Here is a 22632-nt window from a genome sequence, read left to right as displayed (position 1 = left end):
GTGCCTGTAAGAGCTACCATGTCAGATAAAGTTACAAAACTGAGATAAAGACATTTTTTATCATAACAAAGTACCACATCCAAGAACTTATGGCCCTGGATTTTCAGGCTGCTATGTCACGCTTCCAGTCATCAATTCATGCTGATCCATAGCTGGATGCATCAAGTTGCAGCGGTCCTCCTTACTAAAAATACATTCTTAGTTAAAAGTATTACAGCCTGTTCAGCTGACCTATAAAAATGCTGTAGCACAGAAGGCATGTCACTAGAGCATTTCCCACCAACTGATGAGATGGTAGCCAAACCACATCAGACCCTGGTTCTCAGGTACCTGGTGGAGCTTCTGCAAGACTCTCCACATTACAATACCTTTGATGACAGCAGCACTACCTTTCCATTCAGCTAGGGAGCAACGTAAATTCATAGCATTGTCTTCACCCAGGAGCCATCATAGATGCACAGTATCTTAGCAAAACTCTGCATTCTTAGTAATGCTAATCCTGAACAAAGTTTTCTTAAAAATTCAAAACATCTACATGGTAGACTCATTGAAAGAGCTTGATATACCAAACAAATTCTGGATGAAAAAGTGACTGGAGAAGGCAGGAAAAGAACACAGCAAATGTAATTAAATTATATCAAGTAGTACATTTATTTCAGATAATAAGTCAGCTTTTGACAGTGAGATGTATTAGAATATAGTCTCTGAAGGTAAAGGATGGAAGGAAGGCCTGTTCCTCAAGATACTTCATGTTTGTACAGTGCCTAGCACAATGAAGTCCTGGTCCTTCACTGGGGCTCCCAGGTGCTCCAGCAAAACAAACACATTAGGCTTGAGGAGAATGGACTGCACAAACAGTTTTGCAATGGCGTTCCACAACATGGGCTAAATGACACCTAAGCAGCAGACTTCACCTTTTAAGCTCTGCAAGAGAGAAACTTGATCCGGCAGGTCTTCTCCAGCTCCACTTTTATGATGTATTCTCCACCTACCCACCAGCTCTGTGTGCAGTAAAAGCAATGTTCACTCATCCCACTGCAACATGGTGAGCCTCTAGGAGGAATGATCCATCCCACTTCAGTCACCACATATCAGAGGGCGGAAGAAAGAGCAGCTGGTCTCACCCTCCTCTACTCCAATAATGGACTCAGTGTCTGGCAAGTGCAGAGACTCAACACTAAGGCTGGGCTGAGAGTTCATGGAGACGAGATTCTTACCATGCACTGTAGATTCTTCCAGCAAACTGCTGCCCATCAGTGACTCTATTGTGAACAAAAAAAGAAAAAAGAGGATAAATCAGGATTCTCATCATGTAATGATAGTGCAATACATGATACAGTCCCTGCCTCCCTCCAAGTCACATAGACTTCTTCCCTAGACACCTACATTATCTGTTTCTACTCTTCGGGCATCTGGCAATCCAATGGATGGTAACTCCTATAGGTACTGTTTTGAGCCTTAGTGTGGCAGGATCTCATGCAAGCTTGGCTTTCTCTTTAAATAATTCACATTGCATAAAAAACCAGGCTGCTTACAGCAAGAATACATAACAAAGGGCACAAATTCCATGCAAAAAAAAGATACCTGATTAATGTTTATTTTAAAAACAGTAAAACTATCTGTCCCCTGAAAATGTATCTAATGTCTTTATTACCTATTCCCTGTATACAGAAATACATCTTTGTCTTCTCTCCTAGAGAAGGGGAGGGTGAACAATGCATCCTCATCTCCAAGAGGAACAGTCTTTTATTCCTTACTGGCTTATGGTCCTGCATTTTCAGGACAAACATCTTCCCTTCTTTTAGACCACCCACTAATTCTTTCCTGCACTTCTCCCCTGCAGAGAGTGCTCTCCCTTCCTTACCTGGCTGCTCTCGCTCTCTGCTGCCAGCTGTTCCAATTCGGGAGTGGTGTTTCCTCATATGCACATTTCTGCTACCACTCTGGGAAAATGTCTTCCCGCAAATTTGGCACTGATGGGGCTTCACTCCTTGGAGTAGAAGGGGCAAAAAATATTCCAAAAATTACCAAACTGTGAATAAAGACCTCATCAACCAAGAAGCAAATAATACAATTTTGAAATGGCTGTTGGCACCACTGGTACTAATTATCAGTGGGAAAAAAAAAAAAAAAAAAAAAAGTGAGAAATATTACTGTTTCCTGGAGAGCAATAAGCTTCCAGAACAGAGGATTTAGGTATCACTGTTGCCAGCTAATGGAAATCTCAAGGCTGAAGAGTAACATAAAATCTGATTCATGACTTATTCCAAGTTATCTCAAATCTCTTATTCGGTGACATGGAAATCTTTGATGTACCATACCTAGAATAAAATGACCAAAAGCAAAGAAGCCGAGGCAAGGAAGCTATCTCCTCCCTTCACACAACAACTTGCAGCATCTGGCTTACATTACTGAGTAGAGACTGGTTGGTGACTTGTCACTGTTAAAGGATTTCATTTTACAGAGCAGAACATCATTTTCACAATACAAGTATGATGTCCATATATGTGAGCTCAATAGCATGGAAGCCAAGGGGATGGGAAAGAAAAAGCATGGAGAACTCAGGCAGTCCCAAAAGTTGCTATCCCAATAAAATCCCCTTCCCCAAGCCATATTTATCATGTGCTAATGATATTTAGGATAGACTGATGAAAACAGAAGGTAGAAGCTTTTAAACACTTCTGAAATACATTTCCATCTAATGCTTTGTCCAATTACATGAATGTAGTATGAAAAAATACAGGAAAATCCTACCTATGGCAGAAATTCACACATGAGAGATTTCAGATTTGAATGGCTTTGGTTAATATATAGAGGTTCTAGATTCTCTCTTTTAAATAAGAAAATGCCAGCTATGAAACAGATACACATTAATGATATTTTAGAAATAATTTAAAAATAAATTTTAAACATGTAATTTTAATTTAGAAACAAAATTTAGAAACAGAAACAGCAGAAAACATTAAAGTGTACAGGCACCACAAACAAAGCTGTAAAACACTACCACCAGAAGTCCTGTAGAAACCAGGGGATTTTTCTTAAAGAAATTAAATCATACAATACAGGTATTTTCTCAGAGACAGCTCAGAGTGTGTCAGGTGAAGACTCTTACCTGAGTGGACAACCAAATGTTTCCGAAGGCTGGAATATTCGGCAAAGGAGCGACCACATCCCTGTGCCTCACACAGAAAGGGTTTTTCCCCTACAAAGGAAACATAAGTTCTTAGATGTCTGGATCACAACTTGATCTGATTGTCCGTGTCCCTGAGAACAGCCTCCAGTGGAGATCTCTATCCTATTCTCCCTTTTGGCCTTACATGCAACAAAGTTCAGTGGAAATCACACAAATGCTTCCTCAGGCTTTCAAAGCATTCTCTTTATCAGCTTTCAGGACAAAACATCCTTTCTGAAACACTCATAAACCATCAATCACTGAAGGCAAAGCAAAGTTCCACTGTTTATAAATAGATCTTTCAAGTATACAAATACCAAAAGAGTAATATAAAAGTTCCTGGAATATGATGTATCTTCCATACGAAGTTCCTAACAACCATTTCTCTGCTTCACACGCTCCCGGAATCCTGTTGCCTTTCTGCCTCTCAGTGCCAAAACCCCCATTAGCTGTATTTCCCTTCATATCAGATTCTATACTTTATTTCAGATCAGGCTGAACTTGGCAAAATCCTATGAGAGATGTGTCACTCATTTATATTTATGAGCAGAGGAACAGTAATTCAAGGCACAATTTGTTCTCATATGCTGAAATTTGTTATTTTTATATATCTCCACAGCTATTTTTGGTTTTGTCTAAATTATGATAAACTGGGAGGCTACTACACTAATGCAATTGAATATAATTTGTCTGTTCTAAACACCCTCTTAATAAAGTCTTAAACTAGAGGTAACTTTTTCCTGCAACATTCCACCAAATAACTCAATATACCATGTTTAACACTATGATTTCAAGTATTTAACTAGACCGCAGTATCAGAGTAACAGCAACTCCACAGAAGATTAAGCAAGCTATTTTATTGTCTAACAATAGTTCTTTCAGAGTAAACTTTTTTTAAAAGTTGCTTCTCCTGTAATTTTGCCTCTAGAAGTCCTCTCGCTACAGTTAATTTCTCCGTTTTGTATCTGCTGCAGCATTCAACATATCTGAGCAGAAAGGATCAACACAGCATGTTCTGATTGGTGTTACCAAGCTGAAATACGCAGCACAGTCTCAAACACTGATTGTACCTTCTGGGTTGTTATAAATATTTAAAACTTGGAAAGAAGTTATAAAAATTACTATTGACAAAAACAACAGCACATCAGTTCCATTTATAAGAAACCCTAGATCTATTTACACCTGCAGTTTCATAACACCTTTTGTCTGATCAAACTCTGAATTGCACATTATCAATTTTCAGTTAAGAAAGTAATTATCTACTCATCTAGAAGCTACTACTCTGTTGCTTGCAGAACACTCACTCTATCATGGACGACTGTGCATTTGTCAGCTGGGCCTATTCTCTTTTATCTGCATTTTGGCTAGGAGCTTTACATGCAAAACAAAATTAAAACTATGATCGCAGTTACTACACATTCAAAATTTTACTATCGGTATAAATGTAATTTTTATCTCCATCCCAAAAACTGCCCCCAAACCATGTGTTCTAGCTAGACTGCAAATTCTCTAAAACAGCAACCTTTTTCCATGTTTCTCTACAAGATCCATACCATACGGCTATGTTTAAGTAAAGCAGAAGGCATCAACAGCTGCTGGTGGCCCACATCATCTGTGATTTCAACTCTGCTAGAGAGGCCTGGTGCTCTCACAGTTGTGAAGGTTATTTTGAAACACTAACCAGCTGCAATGCATTGTTACCTTCCTAGACCATCAGGGAATCTCCAACAACATTCTGAGGCTTGAACTGGGTCATTTGTTTAAGTGGTATGATAACCCTGAGGCTTAAAAAAAACAACCAACCAACACCACCAGAATACTCTATGAACTTTGCCAAATATTAAATTTCTGCTCATTGCCTTTTTCTATTAGACTTCGCTCCTGTATTTTTGCTAGTCATTCCACTGTATGCCTTGCTTCCCTATATTTCCTAAACATAGTCACTCTACAAGCAGCACAGGTAACATAAGCCAGTCTGATTCAGAGAGATGTTGGTATAGCTATGACTGTGTCCACCAGGACTCCACACTGGAGAAATACTTAAGCAATTGTGCTTTTCAAGAGTATAAAGCTTCTTTATAAAAAACAATGATGGCAGTGGTGTTAGATGGTAGATGAGCCACCCGTGTGCACTTGCAGCCCAGAGGCCCAACCACATCCTGGGCTGCATCAAAAGAAGTGTGGCCAGCAGGGCCAGGGAGGGGATTCTGCTCCTCTGCTCTGCTCTGGTGAGGCCCCACCTGGAGTACTGTGTACAGCTCTGGAGCCCTCAGCACAGGAAAGGCATGGAGGTGTTGGAGAGGGTCCAGAGAAAGGCCACAAAGATTATCAAAGGGCTGGAGAACCTCTGCTATGAAGACAGGCTGAGGGAGTTGGGGCTGTTCAGCCTGGAGAAGAGAAGCCTCCAGGGAGACCTTACAGCGGCCTTCCAGTACCTGAGAGGGGCCTACAGGAAAGCTGGGGAGGGGCTTTTCACCAGAGAGGGCAGTGATAGGACAAAAGGTAATGGTTTTAAACTGAAAGAGGGTAGATTTAGGTCATACATCAGAAGGAAATTCTTCACCATTAGGGTAGTAAGGTGCTGGAATAGGTTGCCCAGGGAGGTTGTTGATGCCCCCTCCCTGGGGTGTTCAAGGCCAGGTTGGATGAGGCTTTGTGCAGCCTGGTCTAGTGTGAGGTGTCCCTGCTCATAGCAGGGAGGTTGGAACTTGATGATCTTTAAGGTCCCTTCCAACATTAGCCATTCTATGACTATGATTCACTAACTAGTGAATTCCCTTGGGAATAGTCTAGTTCCTCCCCAAAACAACATCCACCCTTCCCTACGTCAAACAACTAGAGGGAGGAACGGAATCTTCAGAGTCTGACTACAGTGTCATCATGTAGTACTGGAAGGGTGACACCTGGGCAATATTATACGGGACAGAAAAGGGGGCAAACAGTTGATTAATTTGACCTATAGATCAATGTGAATTGATAGAAAAGGAATATTAATGAAGGGCATATACAAACAACATACTATTTTCAAAAGTTTGAGGACAGAGGAGGAAGTGGTTTATTCTTAAAGACCCCACCTCTGCAGCACACAAAAAGGAGAGGCCTAAAACACACCAGTGTGAATTCGTAGGTGGTTCTTCAGATTTCCAGCTGTTGTGAACTGCTTCCCACAGCCCAGCTCCGTGCACACAAAGGGTTTTTCACCATTGTGAGTTCTCATGTGCACCTTCAGTCTCTGCAAGACATAGAAACTTTTTCCACAGCCTTCTGCTGGGCAGGTGAAGGCGCGGTCGTTCCTGGAAATCAACAAAATAGCTGTTTCACTACCAGCTACTGCAATATATTTTTCATGAACACTCAACTTATTGTTTTTTATTGAATAAAAAGCAAAAACATTTAAACCAAAATTAATTATATCAGAAAATGGAGAGACTCAACTGAAGTGAGTGACCTAAATCCTAAGGAATGAGAGTCTGAGAGGTCCACTGGAAGAATTTGTTCAGGTATTTGTTCAGAATTTGTTTATCTTTTTGTCTTATTACCTTGCCTATTCCCTACCCAGAACGATTTAGTAAAGCAGTGTAACAGATCATATAGGAACCTTGTAGAATTTCAGTCACTGGAGGATCAAAACTGACTGTATGTGTACGTGTAACATATGCACTCACTGCTGGCCCTGTCTCAGGGCAAGATGATGGGCTTCATGTCTATTGTAGTCCTTCCCGGTTTTTAGGCTTCTCATCTACAATTTACCTTAGAGACTGCCTATTTCTTAGCTAAAAAAGATTAGGGTAATTTGCTAGAGCAAGCAACTCCATTCAAGGATCTATAACAGTATGATAACATCCTGTAAGTTCTGTACCACAGAAGTGATAGCAATGCTCTTTATTGAGCAACTGTTAAAATACCAATATTCTAAACTGAACACTAACCAGGACCTGCAAAAATACTCTAAATCTGGTCACAGCATTTCAACATACATGACCTAAAACAAGCAGCAGGCCTAGCATTTCTAAGAGTAATACCAGGTTTTCACAGCTTGTTGATGTCAAAAACTAAGGCTATCCCAAATACAGAGCACAGTTTTTCAAAATCATGACAACTTACAGCTTTACTCCACTCACCGGTGTGTTTTCAGATGATACTTGAAGTGAGCTGGCCACACAAATGTCCGATCACAACCCTCAACTGTGCACTTCAACTTCCTTTCCACACGAGATATATGAGGAATGGGACTAGAGTCTTTCGGCTGCCCATCTCCTGAGCAAAGATGAACATTTTCACCTGGAAGAAAAAGCCCAGCAAAATTTAAAAAAATACAGATTACAGTAATCTGTATGTGTCAAATTCAATAGATAAAACCAGCATCATATGCGATACAGGACTGTAAAGCAAATATGCACCTGGCTACTAAATGTTTATCATGTCCTACATGCTACTGCCTAGCTCATAACAAAGATCAGACACAGATTTGCAATCTTTACCAGACATTCCATGAACTATGCCAGACAAGCTACCTGGATCAGATCAGCTGCTACCAGATGAGGCTTATCACAAGTATAACAGAAAACCAACATATCTAATATTGTAAAAATTGCCTCTGTTATCAATATCAGCCAACCAATTTTAAGTATCAGCCAGGATACTATTTTTAAAAATACCTTAGTTAAAAAATAGACACTGCATTTGTTTGAATTATTTATTAAAATAAGTCAGAAAGTATGTGAATAAATCCAATCATGTATTCTCCAGAAAGCTGATCTTCAAACCCAGTGGAGCTAAGAAACAACTATGAATTACAGTATGCATTAAAAATAGACACTTGAAAGTGAAAATGAAAGTTGAAACACAAGCAGCTGCAGTCGGAAAGAATATACTATTTACACATACCAGAAAACATGTGGACTACAATGGAACTGCTGGCTCTGCTGAAGTTCATTCCCTGAGAAAAACTGAGAAGCCTATTTATGTTGCAGAAAAATTACATTATTGTTCTGTATAATTCTGTCACTGATGATTTGAAGACATGTCAGAATAGATTAAAAGCAAGAGAGAGTGAAAGAGAGAGGAAGAAACAAGCCAAAACTAGAGGCTTTGTATGGAACATTAAAGTTTTGAAACAGAAGTAGAGTATTTCCTACCATTATTGCTTGCTTTGGCATTCTTAGCGAGCTGTGCCCGAGTGGCAGCAATTAAACTGTCATGGGCCAATTCTTGCACTCGTAGGAACCATGGCGTACTGCTGTCTGTGCTATCATGAGAGAGAAAGTCATTCCCAGAATCTTCTGCTTCATCTTGAACAAATACCAAGTGCTCTGCTGGAGACCCCAGCCCTAAAAAAGAAGACAACTTCATTAAACAGAAGGATAATGTAACAGATGGAAATTTCTTTTGCTTTCAAGAGACCAGTGTTCATGGCATAGATGCCACAGCTGCACTGGAAAAGTCTACACTGACCTCCACATTGTAGGAAGCTGTTGAAGGTCAAATACTCCTGAAATACCCAGTAATGCCCAGCAAACTTCATGGTATTTCCCCTTCATAAGCAGCAGGGACAGAGTTGCGTCTCCTGCATTCTGTTGTCTGAGACCTATCCAGCCAGAGGACAAACAGAAGAAATACCTGCTCTTGTTAGGTTGAGAAGAATAAATGAAGTGCTGTCACTGGGCTGGAGGTCTTGCAATAAACTGGAAGTCTCTGGAGTTGACAGAAGTTCAGATGGTTTCTGTACATTCTGTGCCCTTGTTTCCTCTCCATCAGGGCCCACATTTACCTGGAGACTTCTCAAGACAGCAGATGAAGAAACATCTTTGGAAGAATCAGTGTGACTTGGAGAAGTGAGATCTCTTTCATCATCTAGTGCAGAAAGAGGAATCACAGTAACTAAAAGCATTAATGCACTATGATTAAAAGACACACGTGAAACTATTTTTCTAGAAAAAAACTAGAACTTGATAGAGATTGGAGGAGAGGGGAATTTTCTAACTAGTCAGACTTCACTGTTAAAAAGAGAGAATTTCAGCCACCCTTCTGAACTTGTTCCTCCATCCCTGGAATGCCTTATCAGCAAGAGGCAGCGTGCCACAGTGGCACAGCAAAGACAGCTGTACAAGGGCACACTGGCACACACATTTTACCTGGCAACATGAGTCTGTTGCATTCTGAGGTCTCAGTAACAGGAAGGAGTGAAAGACAGGTGATGTCTTTCGGTTCCGATTCCACCAACCCTTGCCCCAGTGGAATAGCAGTATTCTGAACAAACTGAACCAGCAGCTGAAAAAGATAGTGAAGATTAGGTCAAGAGCAGCACCAAACATTTAAAAAGGTACTAAATCCAGTCCACTTCTCACTACTGTCTTATAGGAGACACTGAATATAATCCCATGAATATAAAGCAAAGTAAATGGAAGCTTTTCAATTTACATTAATAACAAAGAAGTAGTAATTTGTATTTGGCATAATTTCTTTAACAAGCTCTGCCTCATTGCAGACTATTCTGAAGACTACTTAGGCTATATTCCTTTTAAATTATTTTTTCCAAGATAAATTTTACCAATACATGCCATGTTTGAAGGCATATATTAAATTCTAATTCCCCTTTTACCACTTGATGCTTTACTACACTCTAACCTTCCAAGCAAATGTTTCCCACGCTCAACCTTTGGTACAGGTTTTTTTTTTAAAATCATCATCTTAAAATACTTAACTGAAAGAAATTTGGCCTTTTTAAAATAAAAAAGCAAACAAAGGACTAGTTGCAGAGATGCCTAGCTAATGGCTATTCGAAATAAGCAGAAAATGATCAAAGAAACAAGGCTGGGATGACAAGGGGGATAACACAGAGAGCCTTATTTATCCAAATCAGCTGCTCCTAAGACCACCATATATGAGGAGATTCAACAAAAGAAACCCTCTCCATAACACTATGCAAAATAAGGAGGACTATTGCATAAAGAGGTACTGAATTTCACTGGGATGCATTTCCCGGGAAGGACTTTGGGACTGAACAGGAGATCTGGGGGCTTGTACAGGACATACTAGGCATTGTTTAAGAGAAAGGCCAATGGCAGGAAAAGGAAGGGATTAAGGTGGATCAGGATAGAACAAAAACAGGAAAAGGGAGAGGGGAGAGTAAGAGGCCCATTACATATAAGCAGGAATCTTTCAGCCTAACCATTCCAGTCCATCCTGTCGTCTTCTTAAACTCCACTCCTAGCTATTTCCTGAGTGATCAGGCTCTTTAGAGTGTGTGTGTCATATGCTTGTGAACTCCCAGCCTAGTTGGCAAGCAGCAGAGGTGTGGGGATGTATCCTGGAGAAACCCATGAAGTTTTCATCTAGGCAGCAGCTCTTCGAAAACAGAATCAGGCACTTTTTGCACTGTCTGTGTTCACGTGGGTAAAACTATGAGTGTCCTACCTGTGTTAACCTGTTTGGCACCACTCACATCTATACAGCATTTACGTGTGTGCACCTTTTTGAAAATTGTATGAAGCCTCACTAGTGACTGGATCAAGGATCAGAAATAGGGAGCAGCCCTCATCCTGATGGGCCCAGGAGGTGAGAAACGCCTGGGTGATTCAGTACAGCAGATTTAGCTATCCATCAGACAGGTCTGGCAATGCAAAAATTACTTCTGGCTAACTCCTAAAAATCTTGAGCTATAAAAAAGGAACCTGACATTTGAAAAAGAACTGGGACTCAGACAAACAGCTTTTCTCACCCCTGAAAGCCTTCTTACCTTTAAAACCAAGTTCAGAGCAGCAAAGCATGTGCCTTGTTTACTCATTCTGTCCCCTTGACAACATTGCAAACTTTTGTCAGGCTGCTGGATATAATGCTGGACACCTCTTTAACTCCAAGGCACAGGCACAGAAATGAGACTTTTTCCCATTACCAGTGCCACAGCAGTCCACACCAAAATATTCTGATTTAGCAATGCTAACTCCCAGTGCTGCTGGGAGTTAGGAGGTAACAGCCCAACTTTTGCAATGGACTGAACTAATTATTCTGTGAACTCCACAAGCTTTTCTAACAAACATGGTCTCAAATCCCTCCCCTCTATGGAATTAAGCTTCCAGAGACCAGAAAAGCTGAAAGGGGTCAAGCTGTAATAGATCCAGACACTCCACATTTCAGAGAAAATGCCCCTCAAAAGACACATATAGGAGCTATAGGCTATAAGTTCTGTCAAACAACCTTATTTCTGTACTCACATTCTCAAAATATTTTGAAAAACACAGGTGAAAGAAATATGGAAAATAACAATACAACAAAAACTTAAACCTTAAGTTACTATTTCTTATCGCTATGAAAATCCTTGACAAAAAGATCCTACATTCTGCTGTCTAGCAAACAACTGTACACAACAGACTTCCTTTATCTTTGGCATTTAGAAGGAAACTGTACAAGACAGTTATTCAAAAGCTACTACCCTCATTGTGACACATTTTAGCAGGAATTCAGACAGAGCTCAGACGGAATTGTCTGTGCAGTGAGATGATTCACTGGTGTCAAAAGAAAGAGTAAAAAGCATCATATATCCATAATATATTTGTGATTAAAACCCAACAGTCATTAATCATTTGGTTCTTACTTTGTATGTTGTGATTGTCTTAGTATTTATTTTTCAGAAGTACTGGCACCCAACTCCAAATTATTTCTATAGCAGATATCAGCATTTTGAGCCTCTCCTACATTAGGACAAAGTTCATTAAATCAAAGAAACTGCCAAGAAAACTTGACAGATTTGACTCTGATTTTTCTACGCTTGTTTCCTCTCATGAAGACACTGGAAATACTGATACGTCCTCAAACAGTTTTACCTCAACTTGTTATTGCTGGCAAAGCCCTGAAGCCTCAGTTGCCCTGGGTGGTACTACATGGGGACGCCACACACACCCTCTGCCCAGGGGCTCAATTTAAATCCAGAGGCTCCATTTAAGCTCAACCGGTGCTCCCCAGTCTTTCCCTGAGCTGCAGGTTTACCTGTCTTGAGCCCTGTCTCCTAGATGGACGATCAGCCTCATCTCCTGCTACTCCTAGACTGGACTTTCTGGATAGACCCTGGACCTGGTTCATCACTTCTTTTAGTTGGCTAAAAAATTGTGACCAGCAAGATGGTTCTACATTACTGGGTTGTCTTTAATTTAAAAAAGCTGTCATGATCCCTACTGCTGCCCACTCCACTATGAAACAGTTGTTTTATGGACTCTTCTATTGTTATACAGAAAGCCTTAGGTAAAACTTTCCTCCTACAATAGGAAAGCTTTGCTTCAAACCCTCCACTTCCACAAAGCAACATTAAGCCACTAGAGAAAAGCAAAATGTAGCAGTCACAGAGAGAAGCTCAAAAGAGAAGAGATCCCTTTAATTTTCTTTGTAAAGTAGTAACAAGCTAGTACAGAGAAGTATAAGGGGCAAAAAAAGCAGAAGTAAACAAAAGGACATGAATCATGCTTGTTATTTAAATTTGGAATAAAAATCCCTACCCCTTCCCATAAACTATATCAATCCAATCACCAACTCTATGTAAAATAACTCAGGCAAAGTAAGAATTTTCATGTGACAGTTGTACCTTGACAGCCAAGTAAGTACTTCAGAAACCTTCCTGTTAAAAATAATTTCATGCCTTTGTGAAAACTACAGCAACTGGGATATGGGAAAAAAACTAATTGCAAACACTGTATGCTGCTTTCTTAAGTTTCTTGGTTTAGCAGCTGAAAGCAAATAGGAAATTGTAAGGGTATCTGGTAATTGGCTGTTCAGCATACAGACAGATGAGGAACAGGAGAGGAGATAAATGTGCAGATACACAAACTTCAACAAACTGCAGATAAGGGAGAGTAACAGAGACTAGAACTCCTAGGACAATGATGGATGGGCCATTATAAGAATGACTTGAGTGTGACCTTGAAGAAATTAAACCAGAAACTTTGTAAGATACGGGAACAATATTATTATGGGTTATAAGAGCACATCTCATAGGCAAAAACAAACTTAAGGGATATGGGGGAAATTCTAGGACCAGGTAAAACTTATTAAGATGTCTTAAGAGGAATCTGTGAGAATGTGAAAAACTTAGGGATGATTGGAGGAAGGATCAAAGGTGGGGAAAAGGAGGGATCGAGGTAGATAGGAGAGGAACAACCATGGGGAACAGGAAGGGGGTGGGTGGTAATATGGGTTGACCATATGTTAGGAGGCTGCAGGTCAGTACACTGCTCTGCCTCCTCACTGTAGTCTACTCCACCTTCTTCTCAAATGCTGTTTGCTCCTAAATAGTTTCCAAGTATGTTAATCTAGTTAACTTCAAGTTGGACTAGCTTGTGAATAGAAAGAAACCACAGTTTGGAAACTCAAGATCCTGGCGAGAGGCTGGATTAAAACGCTCAGGTCGTGAAGATGGATACTGGAAGGACTCAAGGTCTGGCAGAGACTGGACAGATCCATGACTGAGTATGTAAATCAGCTGCAAGACAGCACCTGTGTGATATGCTAGCAAATTTCAAGCCTGATTACCTGATGAGTAGGAACAGAATTAGGTCATTGGTGGTGTTCCTGTACCATGTGAATGTCCTTTGTGGGTGCCTGTAAAGGTGCTGTCCTGACATGTGTTAGTGTTTACAGCCACATGTGTCTGTACTGTCTACAGGCATGTATTTGCAGTCAGTCTTGCTTCTGCCTCCACCTGGGAACAGTCCCTGGTCCACCAGGGAAGGAATCTCCTGTATGCTACAGTTAACCAGGCATCATAACCACATAACACCTGGCATTCCAAACAGGATCTAGATGGACTGAAAGTATTCCTGAGATAGCAACTATGGAATCCCCATATAAGGAGGGGAGTCATCCATCTGTAAATAGGACCAAAGTGCTAGAACTTGGAACCAAGCAGACAGAACATCTTGGGGCACCTGAATAAGAATAGTTAGGGAAACAGAATGTACAGAATACTAACATAACACAAAAGATGTAAGAGGGATAAAGTAGCTTTACTCTATAGCCAAGATATCCCATGGAATTTGAACCAAATGTTAATATTAATTGCAAAAAGACATCCTAAACTTAGAGATTCAAACTTTATGGGCCTGATATGAGTCATACAGAGAATCTATAAGCCTTGGAGAGACAAAATGAGCAAAAGTTCAGCTGCAACTTGCTATGAAGAATTTTATTTTCAGCTCTGCCATGCCACCTTCTTGAATATACCCCTTTTACTCCTTCTGTTGAAACCCCACATAAGTCTGAAAATCCTGTAATGTAGACAGCCTATGTACTAAAAACGTAAAATATTTCTTGGCTTTTGTTACTGAACAAATACTTGTCATCCCCGCTGTTCAACAAGAGTTGCTACAGTTAATCAGATCTCATAACCACATAACACCTGGCACCCAAACCAAGGTCTATCACCATAAGCACTGTGGAATGCTTGTGCTACCAGTAAGGCTCAGATAACTGTCCCTCAACCAAGAGGGGGGAAAAATAAATGTAAAAAATCTGTTTAAAGAACTTGAAACTCTGCTAGAGATCTTAAAAATAACACAAAACACTACAGAACAAAAGAGAATATGGCCACCTGGGATGGATCAGATTGAAGTTTGTGTCCCATAACACACCCTTTCATCTGATTATTCAAAAACCAGGAAGGGTCAGGCAGCTGCTTTGTTTGAGGCGGAGGTGGTTGGGGAAGGCAGATTGTGTGACTGGAGGGGGAGAGGAGGGAGGGGGAGGTTGCTCCAGTGCTAACATTCAGATGTATCCTCCCATCGGACAGCTGAGAGCTAGACTGGCAGAGCAGCAGGGACTGTATTTTTAATCGATACTGTTTCTGTTCTAAATGTAACCAGTGAACCACTAAAAAATAAAGAGCTCAGAAGAACATTTAGCAGAGAGGAGATGGAGGATGGGTGAGGGGGAGGAGAGGCTGCAGCTTAAGGGCGTGTGTCAGGCCTGAGGCTCCTGAGCTAAGAACTAGGATACCTTCCTCCCATACTGCCTCTGGGGAATCAGCTGATTCACCAGAGTCTTTCCTTGTGGGGTGCTGATGAGAGAAAGGGGAGGCTGAAATACTTCCTTCCATCCCCTTTTCAATAGCCAATTCAATGTATAGACCAGAGCTGTAGTTCACTTGATTGTGAAAGAGCTACCCCTGTGCTGTGGACCAGTGTGGTGGAGGTGGCTAGAAATACTTGGATTATAACAAATCACCCTGAAGGCTTAAAGCATGCAAACACAGATCTTACCAGTTCCCTGAGGAATGCTGGCAATACAGCTTTGGGTGCAGGGAGTCCAGAAGAAAGAGCAGATTTATCTGCTCACACAAACTGTCTCCAAGCAGCTTTGTAACCTCCTATGAAGGGACTATTCACGACTACTCACATATTAAACATTTACTGGCACACAAGTGGCTTCTTTAAGGATAAAACCAGCAGCAAAGCAGCTTATGCAATCCATCCATAGTGCTTTGATTCATGTTTTCTAGTTATGTTACACAAATACAATTAGCTCTTATTCAATGTCTTTCTCCCATAGTAGGGGATATGAAAGAACACCTATGGCTGTAAGGTGTCATGGCTCACCAGAGCATATAAAATCATGATTGATTTTCAGACTCTCACCTTTTGGTGTAAAGGTGTAAAAAGGGTATCTACCAGTTTTACATCAAAGGAGTAGAAAATAGTACAACCCTAACACTCAACTTTCACAATCAGTACCAGAAGGAGGGCGTGTGTATAGGTTTGGTCATCCACAATGCAAATGAGCTCAAATTTGCAGTATAAAGTAGCCACGACCAAGACTGAAGAACATGGTTTAGAAGACTGTTTATGTAAAGGATACCCTCCGCATCCACTCTAGCTTTCATGCATCAGGCCACTTCCTGTTGAGAATGGCCTAGTCTGGTCTGGGCTTGCTGGGAAGGAAATGCAACTCTGCTACGGGAAAACAGGACCATTATGCAAACGCATCTAATTAACAAATACCTTACTCAAGCCAGAAAAAAGACAAGACCCACTTGCTCCTATTTGAGGAACAAGGGAACAACATTCCAACTAACCTGGTCCTTGGCTGTCAGAAATAACCTATGGGAATCCACCCACTCACAGACTGAAGTAACAAAGTCCCCCACCTTGTCATTGAGAACTGGGAGAAAAATTGATAGCAGTTGTATCAAGCATAAGGCAAAAGAAAGAAACTCTTTGCAGCCCAAGCCAAGACTGCCAAGTCTTAGGGCTACTATGAGTTTGCAGCTACTTTACCTGAGTAGTGTTTGGAAGGACTTTGGCTGCTCCATTAAGAAACAAATACCTTACCACATCATCTGAACTATGATGAATTACCAATATATAATCATAATTCTATTTGGAGTACCAGTTGATCATACCTACTATATTGCATATGGACTGAAAAAGGATAGAAACAGAAGACTCAATAAAACAATTCTATTTACACCTGTGAGCTTTCCCCAAAAGGTACTTCACACTAGTACTAAGCCCTCTGCTTAAGGACCTTTGCCTTCTGAAGAGGTAAAGCTGAGAACCAGAAAAGGAAGGACATGAAGTGATACAGTCCTCTGCACTTTTAAGTGGGGAATGTATGGACAGCTGGCTGATGGCTACTCAGCCTAAAGGGTATTCAACCTCAAAGACAAAGGCAAGAAACAGGAGAGGCAGTACATTGAACACACTGATACAAATGTGTTGAATGTAATAAACTGCAGACAGTTGTATCTAGCAAATTACAGGTCAGAGTAACAAAGACCAGAACTCCTCAGACACAGATCAATGGGCCAATGCTGAAGTGAAACCTTGAAAAGGTGCAACCAGAACTTTTGTAACTGATAAGAAAACAAAATTGTCTTGGCTTATCTAAATGGGTCTCATAGGAAGACCAAACTTACTATGCGATGTAACAGAGACTGCAGGGTGTGTGAAACTTATTCTGCAATGTTAAGAGGATAGATCAAAGGAGGAATCAAGCTGGGTAAATGCAGAAAGTACCATGAGTGGTGGGAGAGGAGAGACTCCAATTGGGTGTTAGCTGACTGCTGGTCAGTACACTGCTGGGTCTGATCACTGCAGTCATGTCTGCCTACTCTACTAAACATATTCCTAAATATTCTGCCCACGAGAAAATGTACTGCTAGTGAACTTCTAATCTACTCATGTGTGAGGACCAGGCAACCAGTCTGGCAGAAAACAAGATTCCAGTCAGAAACTGGATAAAAAGCCCCAAATCTGGTCACAGAAAGACTTTAGGCCTGGGAAAGACCAGAGACGTGTCAATGTAGGTATGCATGAGAGTTGAGTGATGAGGGTACAGATATATTCCACCAACACACTTCAGTTTTGTTCATGCTGTTTCTGTTTACCTCTCAAAGGTACTTTACCTGTGTGTTAATCTGCTTGTAGCCAGCTCTGTGTGCACAACACATCACTGTAATTCACACTCAGCCGTGCTACCAGCTGAACCTGGGCATGGTCCAGCACCCTCACATCAAGCAACCATGATCCCCTGGGTGCCAGTGCCCATCACTGCTGCCAACTGCCTAATGGAAACATGAGTACTTTAAAAAGCAGAACTGGCTACTGCTAACAGAATAATCCAGACTCCCCAAAACCAATACAAGTCAATTTGGTTTGAGGGAAAGAAGTAGTTAATACAGTAATTTATCTTATTCTTGTAACACAAAGAACATTATAATAGTGAAAAAAAGAATGTCACCTGAGGATAGGCAAGAGTATTGGCTGGCAACTGAAAGGAGGGGCAAAAAACCTGACATATTTTTTAATTTTAAACCATTAAGTCAAAACATAGAAGCATTAGAAGATGCCAGTGAAAACACTCTGAGAATTAATACGTAAACAACAAACTGAGTAAACTCACTGAACTTTTCTGAAATGTTGCCCATAAATGTTCCTGGGAACCAAACCCAGTCCATGATTGCTCACCTCAGGTTTGGATTCTAACTCATCCGATAACATTGATTCAAGTGTCTGATTCCTGCAGCTGTCCTCAGCAAGGCACAGGTACCGTTTTAGTTCAGAAAGAAGAACACTCCCTGCTTATTCTCATAATTTCCTAAGTGTAAAACAGTGTGATGGTCCTTCGGGAGGAAGCTGTGTTGCACGAATATTCAATTTAACCTAAAACAACAAAAAAAGGAATATAAAGAAACAGGAACCAAAAAACACGAGCAAAGGAAAAAGGAGTGAGCAGATGTTGGACTGTAACTGTAAAGAACACTTTGAAGTACTGGGAAAACTCATTTACCCGGGTTCCTGCATTTCTGTTGTCACTGAGTCAGCAAAATAACATCTGAACACTGCAAAAATAATTTTCAAAGGGGTTTTTTTTTGTGTTTGTTTTTTTTTTTGTGGTGGGTTTTTTTGTTGTTTGTTTTGGTTTTTGTTTGTTTGCTTCTTTTTTTTTCTGCAATAGCTCATTTCCAATAGAAAATCGTTTTCTTTCTATTTGAAACTTATGAGATTAACTGGAAAATCACATAAAGTTTGCAAGAGACAAGAAGGCTGAATTCCCAGCCTGCAAAACAGTGGAATTATCCAAATTGTTGATGAAAGCCAACTGTATACTGACAACCTGTCACCAGGAAGCCTCTGTTTGTTCTGTCTGTCAAGATGTTACATTTCTGATTATGAGAAACAACTTCTAACCTACCTCTGTTCATCAACATATTTAATAAATACTCCTACAATGCTGTTCCTATGGACTATGAGAACAAGTTTGTATCTAGTTTTGCCTCCTGGGAAAGCATTCAAGACACTATGGGAGGGTCTTGAGTGGAGAAGAAAAGGATGGGAGAAGAAAGTAAAGTACATATAGTTCTTCCCCTCCTTCCATCACAATTACAAAGCTACTATACATATTAAAAATAACGAAAATACTGGATCAGCTAAGAAGAGAACCTAAAAGGCTTTCTCTAGTACTCCTGACAGCAAGCAGGGCGGCACAAAACACTGTCCAGGAGCCTCGCCTTCTGCCGTGAAGGGACAAGATAACAAATCCAGGGAAAGCAGAGCAATTCAGACCAAGGCACGCCAGCCAGGGCTGGGGAACATTCCCGCTTGTTCACCCGCTGCCCCCCAAAGGCCGGGCGGGCCCCGAGCGGCCCACGGGGACAGGGACCAGGCCCAGCTGCCCACCCCTCAGCCGGGAGCGCACGGGGGCCAGCCCAGCAGGCACAGGCCGCAGTCACGGCGGGGAGGGAGGCGGACCCCAGGGCCGCAGGGCAGGGCGCAGCGCCGAGGCCCGGCTGGGGCCGCGCCCCTCCCGCCCCGGGGCAGGGGCGCCGCCCCCCGCTGCGGGGCCGGCCTGTGGCGGCGGGGCTGCCTGCACCGCCCGGCGCCCGGCCCCCGGCCCCGGGGCTGCCTGCACCGCGGAGGGCGGCAAACCCCGGAGAAGCGCCCGAGCCGCCGCCTCCCCCTGCCCGCCTTACCGGCATTTCAGCCGCCCGGATGTGACGCAGCCCGGCCGGAAATGCCGGAGCCCCCGGGGGGGCGGAAGGCTTCCCCGCCCGCTCCACGGGCAGCGCTGGCAGCAGGGCCGCTTCCGCCGCCGCCTCCCCCTACTTCCGCCGCCGCCTCCCCCTACTTCCGCCCGCCGCCGGGGCTCCGCGGCGGCTGCGCGGGCCGGGCCGTGTCCCCGTGTCCCCGTCCCCACCCGCGGGCTTCCCGCGTGCCCCTGCGACCTGCTGCCGTGACGCTGTCCCGCTCCTTCCTTGCCTTCCTGAGGAGCCCCCGCGGGGACGAGCGGCCTCCCCACTCGAGTCCCGGGAGCTTTTTCCTGCTGTTCCCCTTAGCCCTGAAGGACACAACAGGCACAGCGTGGCGCTTGGGTTTCTCCCCGGTTCCATCGGGATCGCTACCAGGGCTGCAGTTCCCACCTGCAGCCAGGTTCCTCCCAAACAGCCTTTTGATCCAGAGTATTTTGCAGGTGAAAGTCCTGCAGGAAGCTTACAGTCAACCACGCTTGGTTTAACTGCTTAACTTCTCTCTTTCAGCCTAAATCACCACAGGAGACACGTTACTTCAGTGTCACGGCACATGTGGAGACGCTGGTTTTCTGCTGGGACTTGGTTTCTGGTCCTGCTTTGCTCTGACCCGGTGTGTCTGTTCTGGCAGTCGGTGATGGAGAAGTGTGGCATTCACAGCAGCTCACTAAGGACACACACCAAAGCCAGCAATTCCAGAATCAGACTTGCCTTAACAATGTACCTAAACCCAAATAAGGGACTGAGTAATTTTACAAGCTTGTCTTTTTTTTTATTCATCAGCCTTATCTTGGTATCCACAGGCTTGCAGGACAGAGCTCCTGAAGCTGGGAGGCTGGCAGCTGCTGAACCAGTGACCTTCAAGTCCAGTAAACTTTAACTTTGTTAGCTTTGGAGGAATGTGTGATTCCTGACTCCTGTGCCAGAACAACTGCTTGTGGGATGGTGCTGGTGCTGTTGACCAAGGAGAATCCCAGCAATACAGAAGGAACCCAACAGGAGGTGTTGAGGCTGGCAAAGCCAGGCTCCCCAGAGCTCCCTGGGCCTACAGCCTGTTCTGATCCACAGTACGGCTGTGCAAGAACCTGTGGTCACTTCCTGGGAAATGACTGTCATCTCCTGCCTGTGAACTGCTTTGGAATGGTTTCCTGTTTTCAGCCCCTTTAAGATGTGCAGTGTGGCTCCCCTGCCTTTCAGCATTGTGAAAATTTTCATTTGCAGCTTAAAGATTGTGGTTGCTCCCCTCAGCTTTAAATGTTCAGCGAGTGGCTTTGTGGAGTCACACTGACAGCCCAGTGCTTCAGCAGAAAAAGCTGCCTGCTGGAGCCACTCAGCAACTCCCTGAAATCTGCAAGCAAATTATATACACGTCTTATTCCGAGGTGTTATCAACTTGCAGCCACTATGTTAGTACTAACAAAAGCCTGTACCGTGATATCAACTCTCAGTCAAGTTGAAGCACATTTCTGATGTTTGAGGCTGGGAAAACTGATTGAACACCTGGAATCAGCAGCCTCAGAGAAGCAGTTGCTTCAGTGCCTCCCTGGCCGTGCAGACAGATTGGACTGGGGAGCCTCACCAAGTGAGGTACTTGTCATGTCAGACCACCTGGCTGCAGCTGTGATCACCTGAAGCTTTAGAGAGACCCATTTATTTACTCAGACCTACAAAACCATACAGAACATCTCCCAAGAATGAGCTTTTCTTAACATAACCCAAATAAGCTGGAGCTGAGTAAATGATCACGCAACAGTCACAGTAAAAGACCATTTTGCTGCAGTTAATGTCACAGGCATGATCCCAGCATGCCACATTTGCTGATCCTATACAATTCAACAAAGGCAAAGAGAAATGCAGAACTACTATCTCCAAAAACCATTTATTCTTGTTGCCACTTCGGTCTTCCCAGGGCTCGGAATGGGAAAGCTTGATTCTGTTACGTGAAGATACTTAGTAATCTTGGAAGTCCTTTGACTCATTATCAGCCCAACAGTGTGGAACTGTTGAGTGGGTATTAAAATATGGAGATGTGTAGGCTCGTAAGTTCCTTTCAGTTGCACCCTTCTAGGCCAGATGGGTTTGACTGGTTCAGAGTTTGCATCTTACCTGCCTGGGGAATTCTGGCCTAATCTGATACGGGAATCTGCAGGGGGAGTAGCACAGCACTTTCCTGAGTTGTTTATGCAGCTTCAAATCACTTGCACAGGTGTGTGAAGCAGCACTGGGCCCTGGCGGGAGAATAATTATCCCTCTGGGATATTCTCACTTTCTCAATAACATCTGCCCCTCTGGGATCCTTCTTCCTAACCAAAGAGAAATAGAAGACTTAGTCACGTTTCCCCCATGATGAGAAATTATACCGATTTTTCACCCCAGTGATGAGGAAATGGCTACTCATGGAACAAAGGGAGAGCAGAGCTTCAGATTCGGTCGTTGATAAATCAATTTATAATGGGACCCTACTCTGAAAGTAAAGGGGAACCCAGGCTTTATTTCTCTTAGCACATAGTTTGTTCTTTCACGTGTACATTTCTGTACTCTCAGATGTAACATCGTTCCATAAACTTACATGCATTACTCCAAGCTGCTGGCAGTACTCAGTTTTGAAGGTTTTTAAAACCGTAAAGCTCAGACGTACAACTGAAATTAACTTTGCTTGGATGGTCAGCCTGTGCAGCACCAGCACGTAGCAGAGTTTAAGACCCTCTCACGAGCCTGCAGGCCCAACAGAAGCTGTTTCCGCACCTGCGGTTGCTGTCGGCGTGGGGCATTACAGGGCCGATTCAGGGGTAACAGACTGAACGAGCTGAGGTGCGGAGCATCTCCTCACGTATCCCCTCGGGCTCGCATCTAATTCTGTCACTTGTCGGACTCTCCGTCGCGCTTCGCCTTCCCGCGGAGTCAGCGCGTTCCCGTGGCGGCAGCCGGAACGCTGCCCAGGTAGTTCCGCTGG

At 42.9% G+C, this 22632-nt stretch overlaps 1 protein-coding gene and 1 long non-coding RNA gene across 2 annotated transcripts; one reads left to right on the top strand and one right to left on the bottom strand.

The window, feature by feature from the left end:
• Nucleotides 1-627: 627 nt before the first annotated feature.
• ZNF410 (zinc finger protein 410) lies at nt 628-19732 on the bottom strand. Its single transcript, XM_051621392.1, has 10 exons — nt 19626-19732; nt 18121-18315; nt 9307-9442; nt 8792-9025; nt 8311-8502; nt 7294-7453; nt 6284-6465; nt 3113-3202; nt 1865-1990; nt 628-1262 (listed from the first exon to the last, which is right to left on the bottom strand). Exons 2-10 carry the CDS (start codon nt 18151-18153, stop codon nt 1078-1080), a joined length of 1338 nt encoding a protein of 445 aa, XP_051477352.1. The 5' UTR covers nt 18154-18315; nt 19626-19732; the 3' UTR covers nt 628-1077.
• A 67-nt stretch (nt 19733-19799) lies between these two features.
• LOC127385992 (uncharacterized) lies at nt 19800-21722 on the top strand. The gene is made up of 2 exons (XR_007889791.1): nt 19800-20399; nt 20483-21722. It is a non-coding gene; the product is annotated as an uncharacterized LOC127385992 (long non-coding RNA).
• Nucleotides 21723-22632: the final 910 nt, after the last annotated feature.

The sequence above is a fragment of the Apus apus genome, chromosome 5, assembly GCF_020740795.1.
Source record: "Apus apus isolate bApuApu2 chromosome 5, bApuApu2.pri.cur, whole genome shotgun sequence".
Taxonomy (NCBI): Eukaryota; Metazoa; Chordata; class Aves; order Apodiformes; family Apodidae; genus Apus; species Apus apus.
The sequence above is the reverse complement of the archived record's forward strand: the minus strand, read 5'-3'. Positions and strand labels throughout refer to the sequence as shown.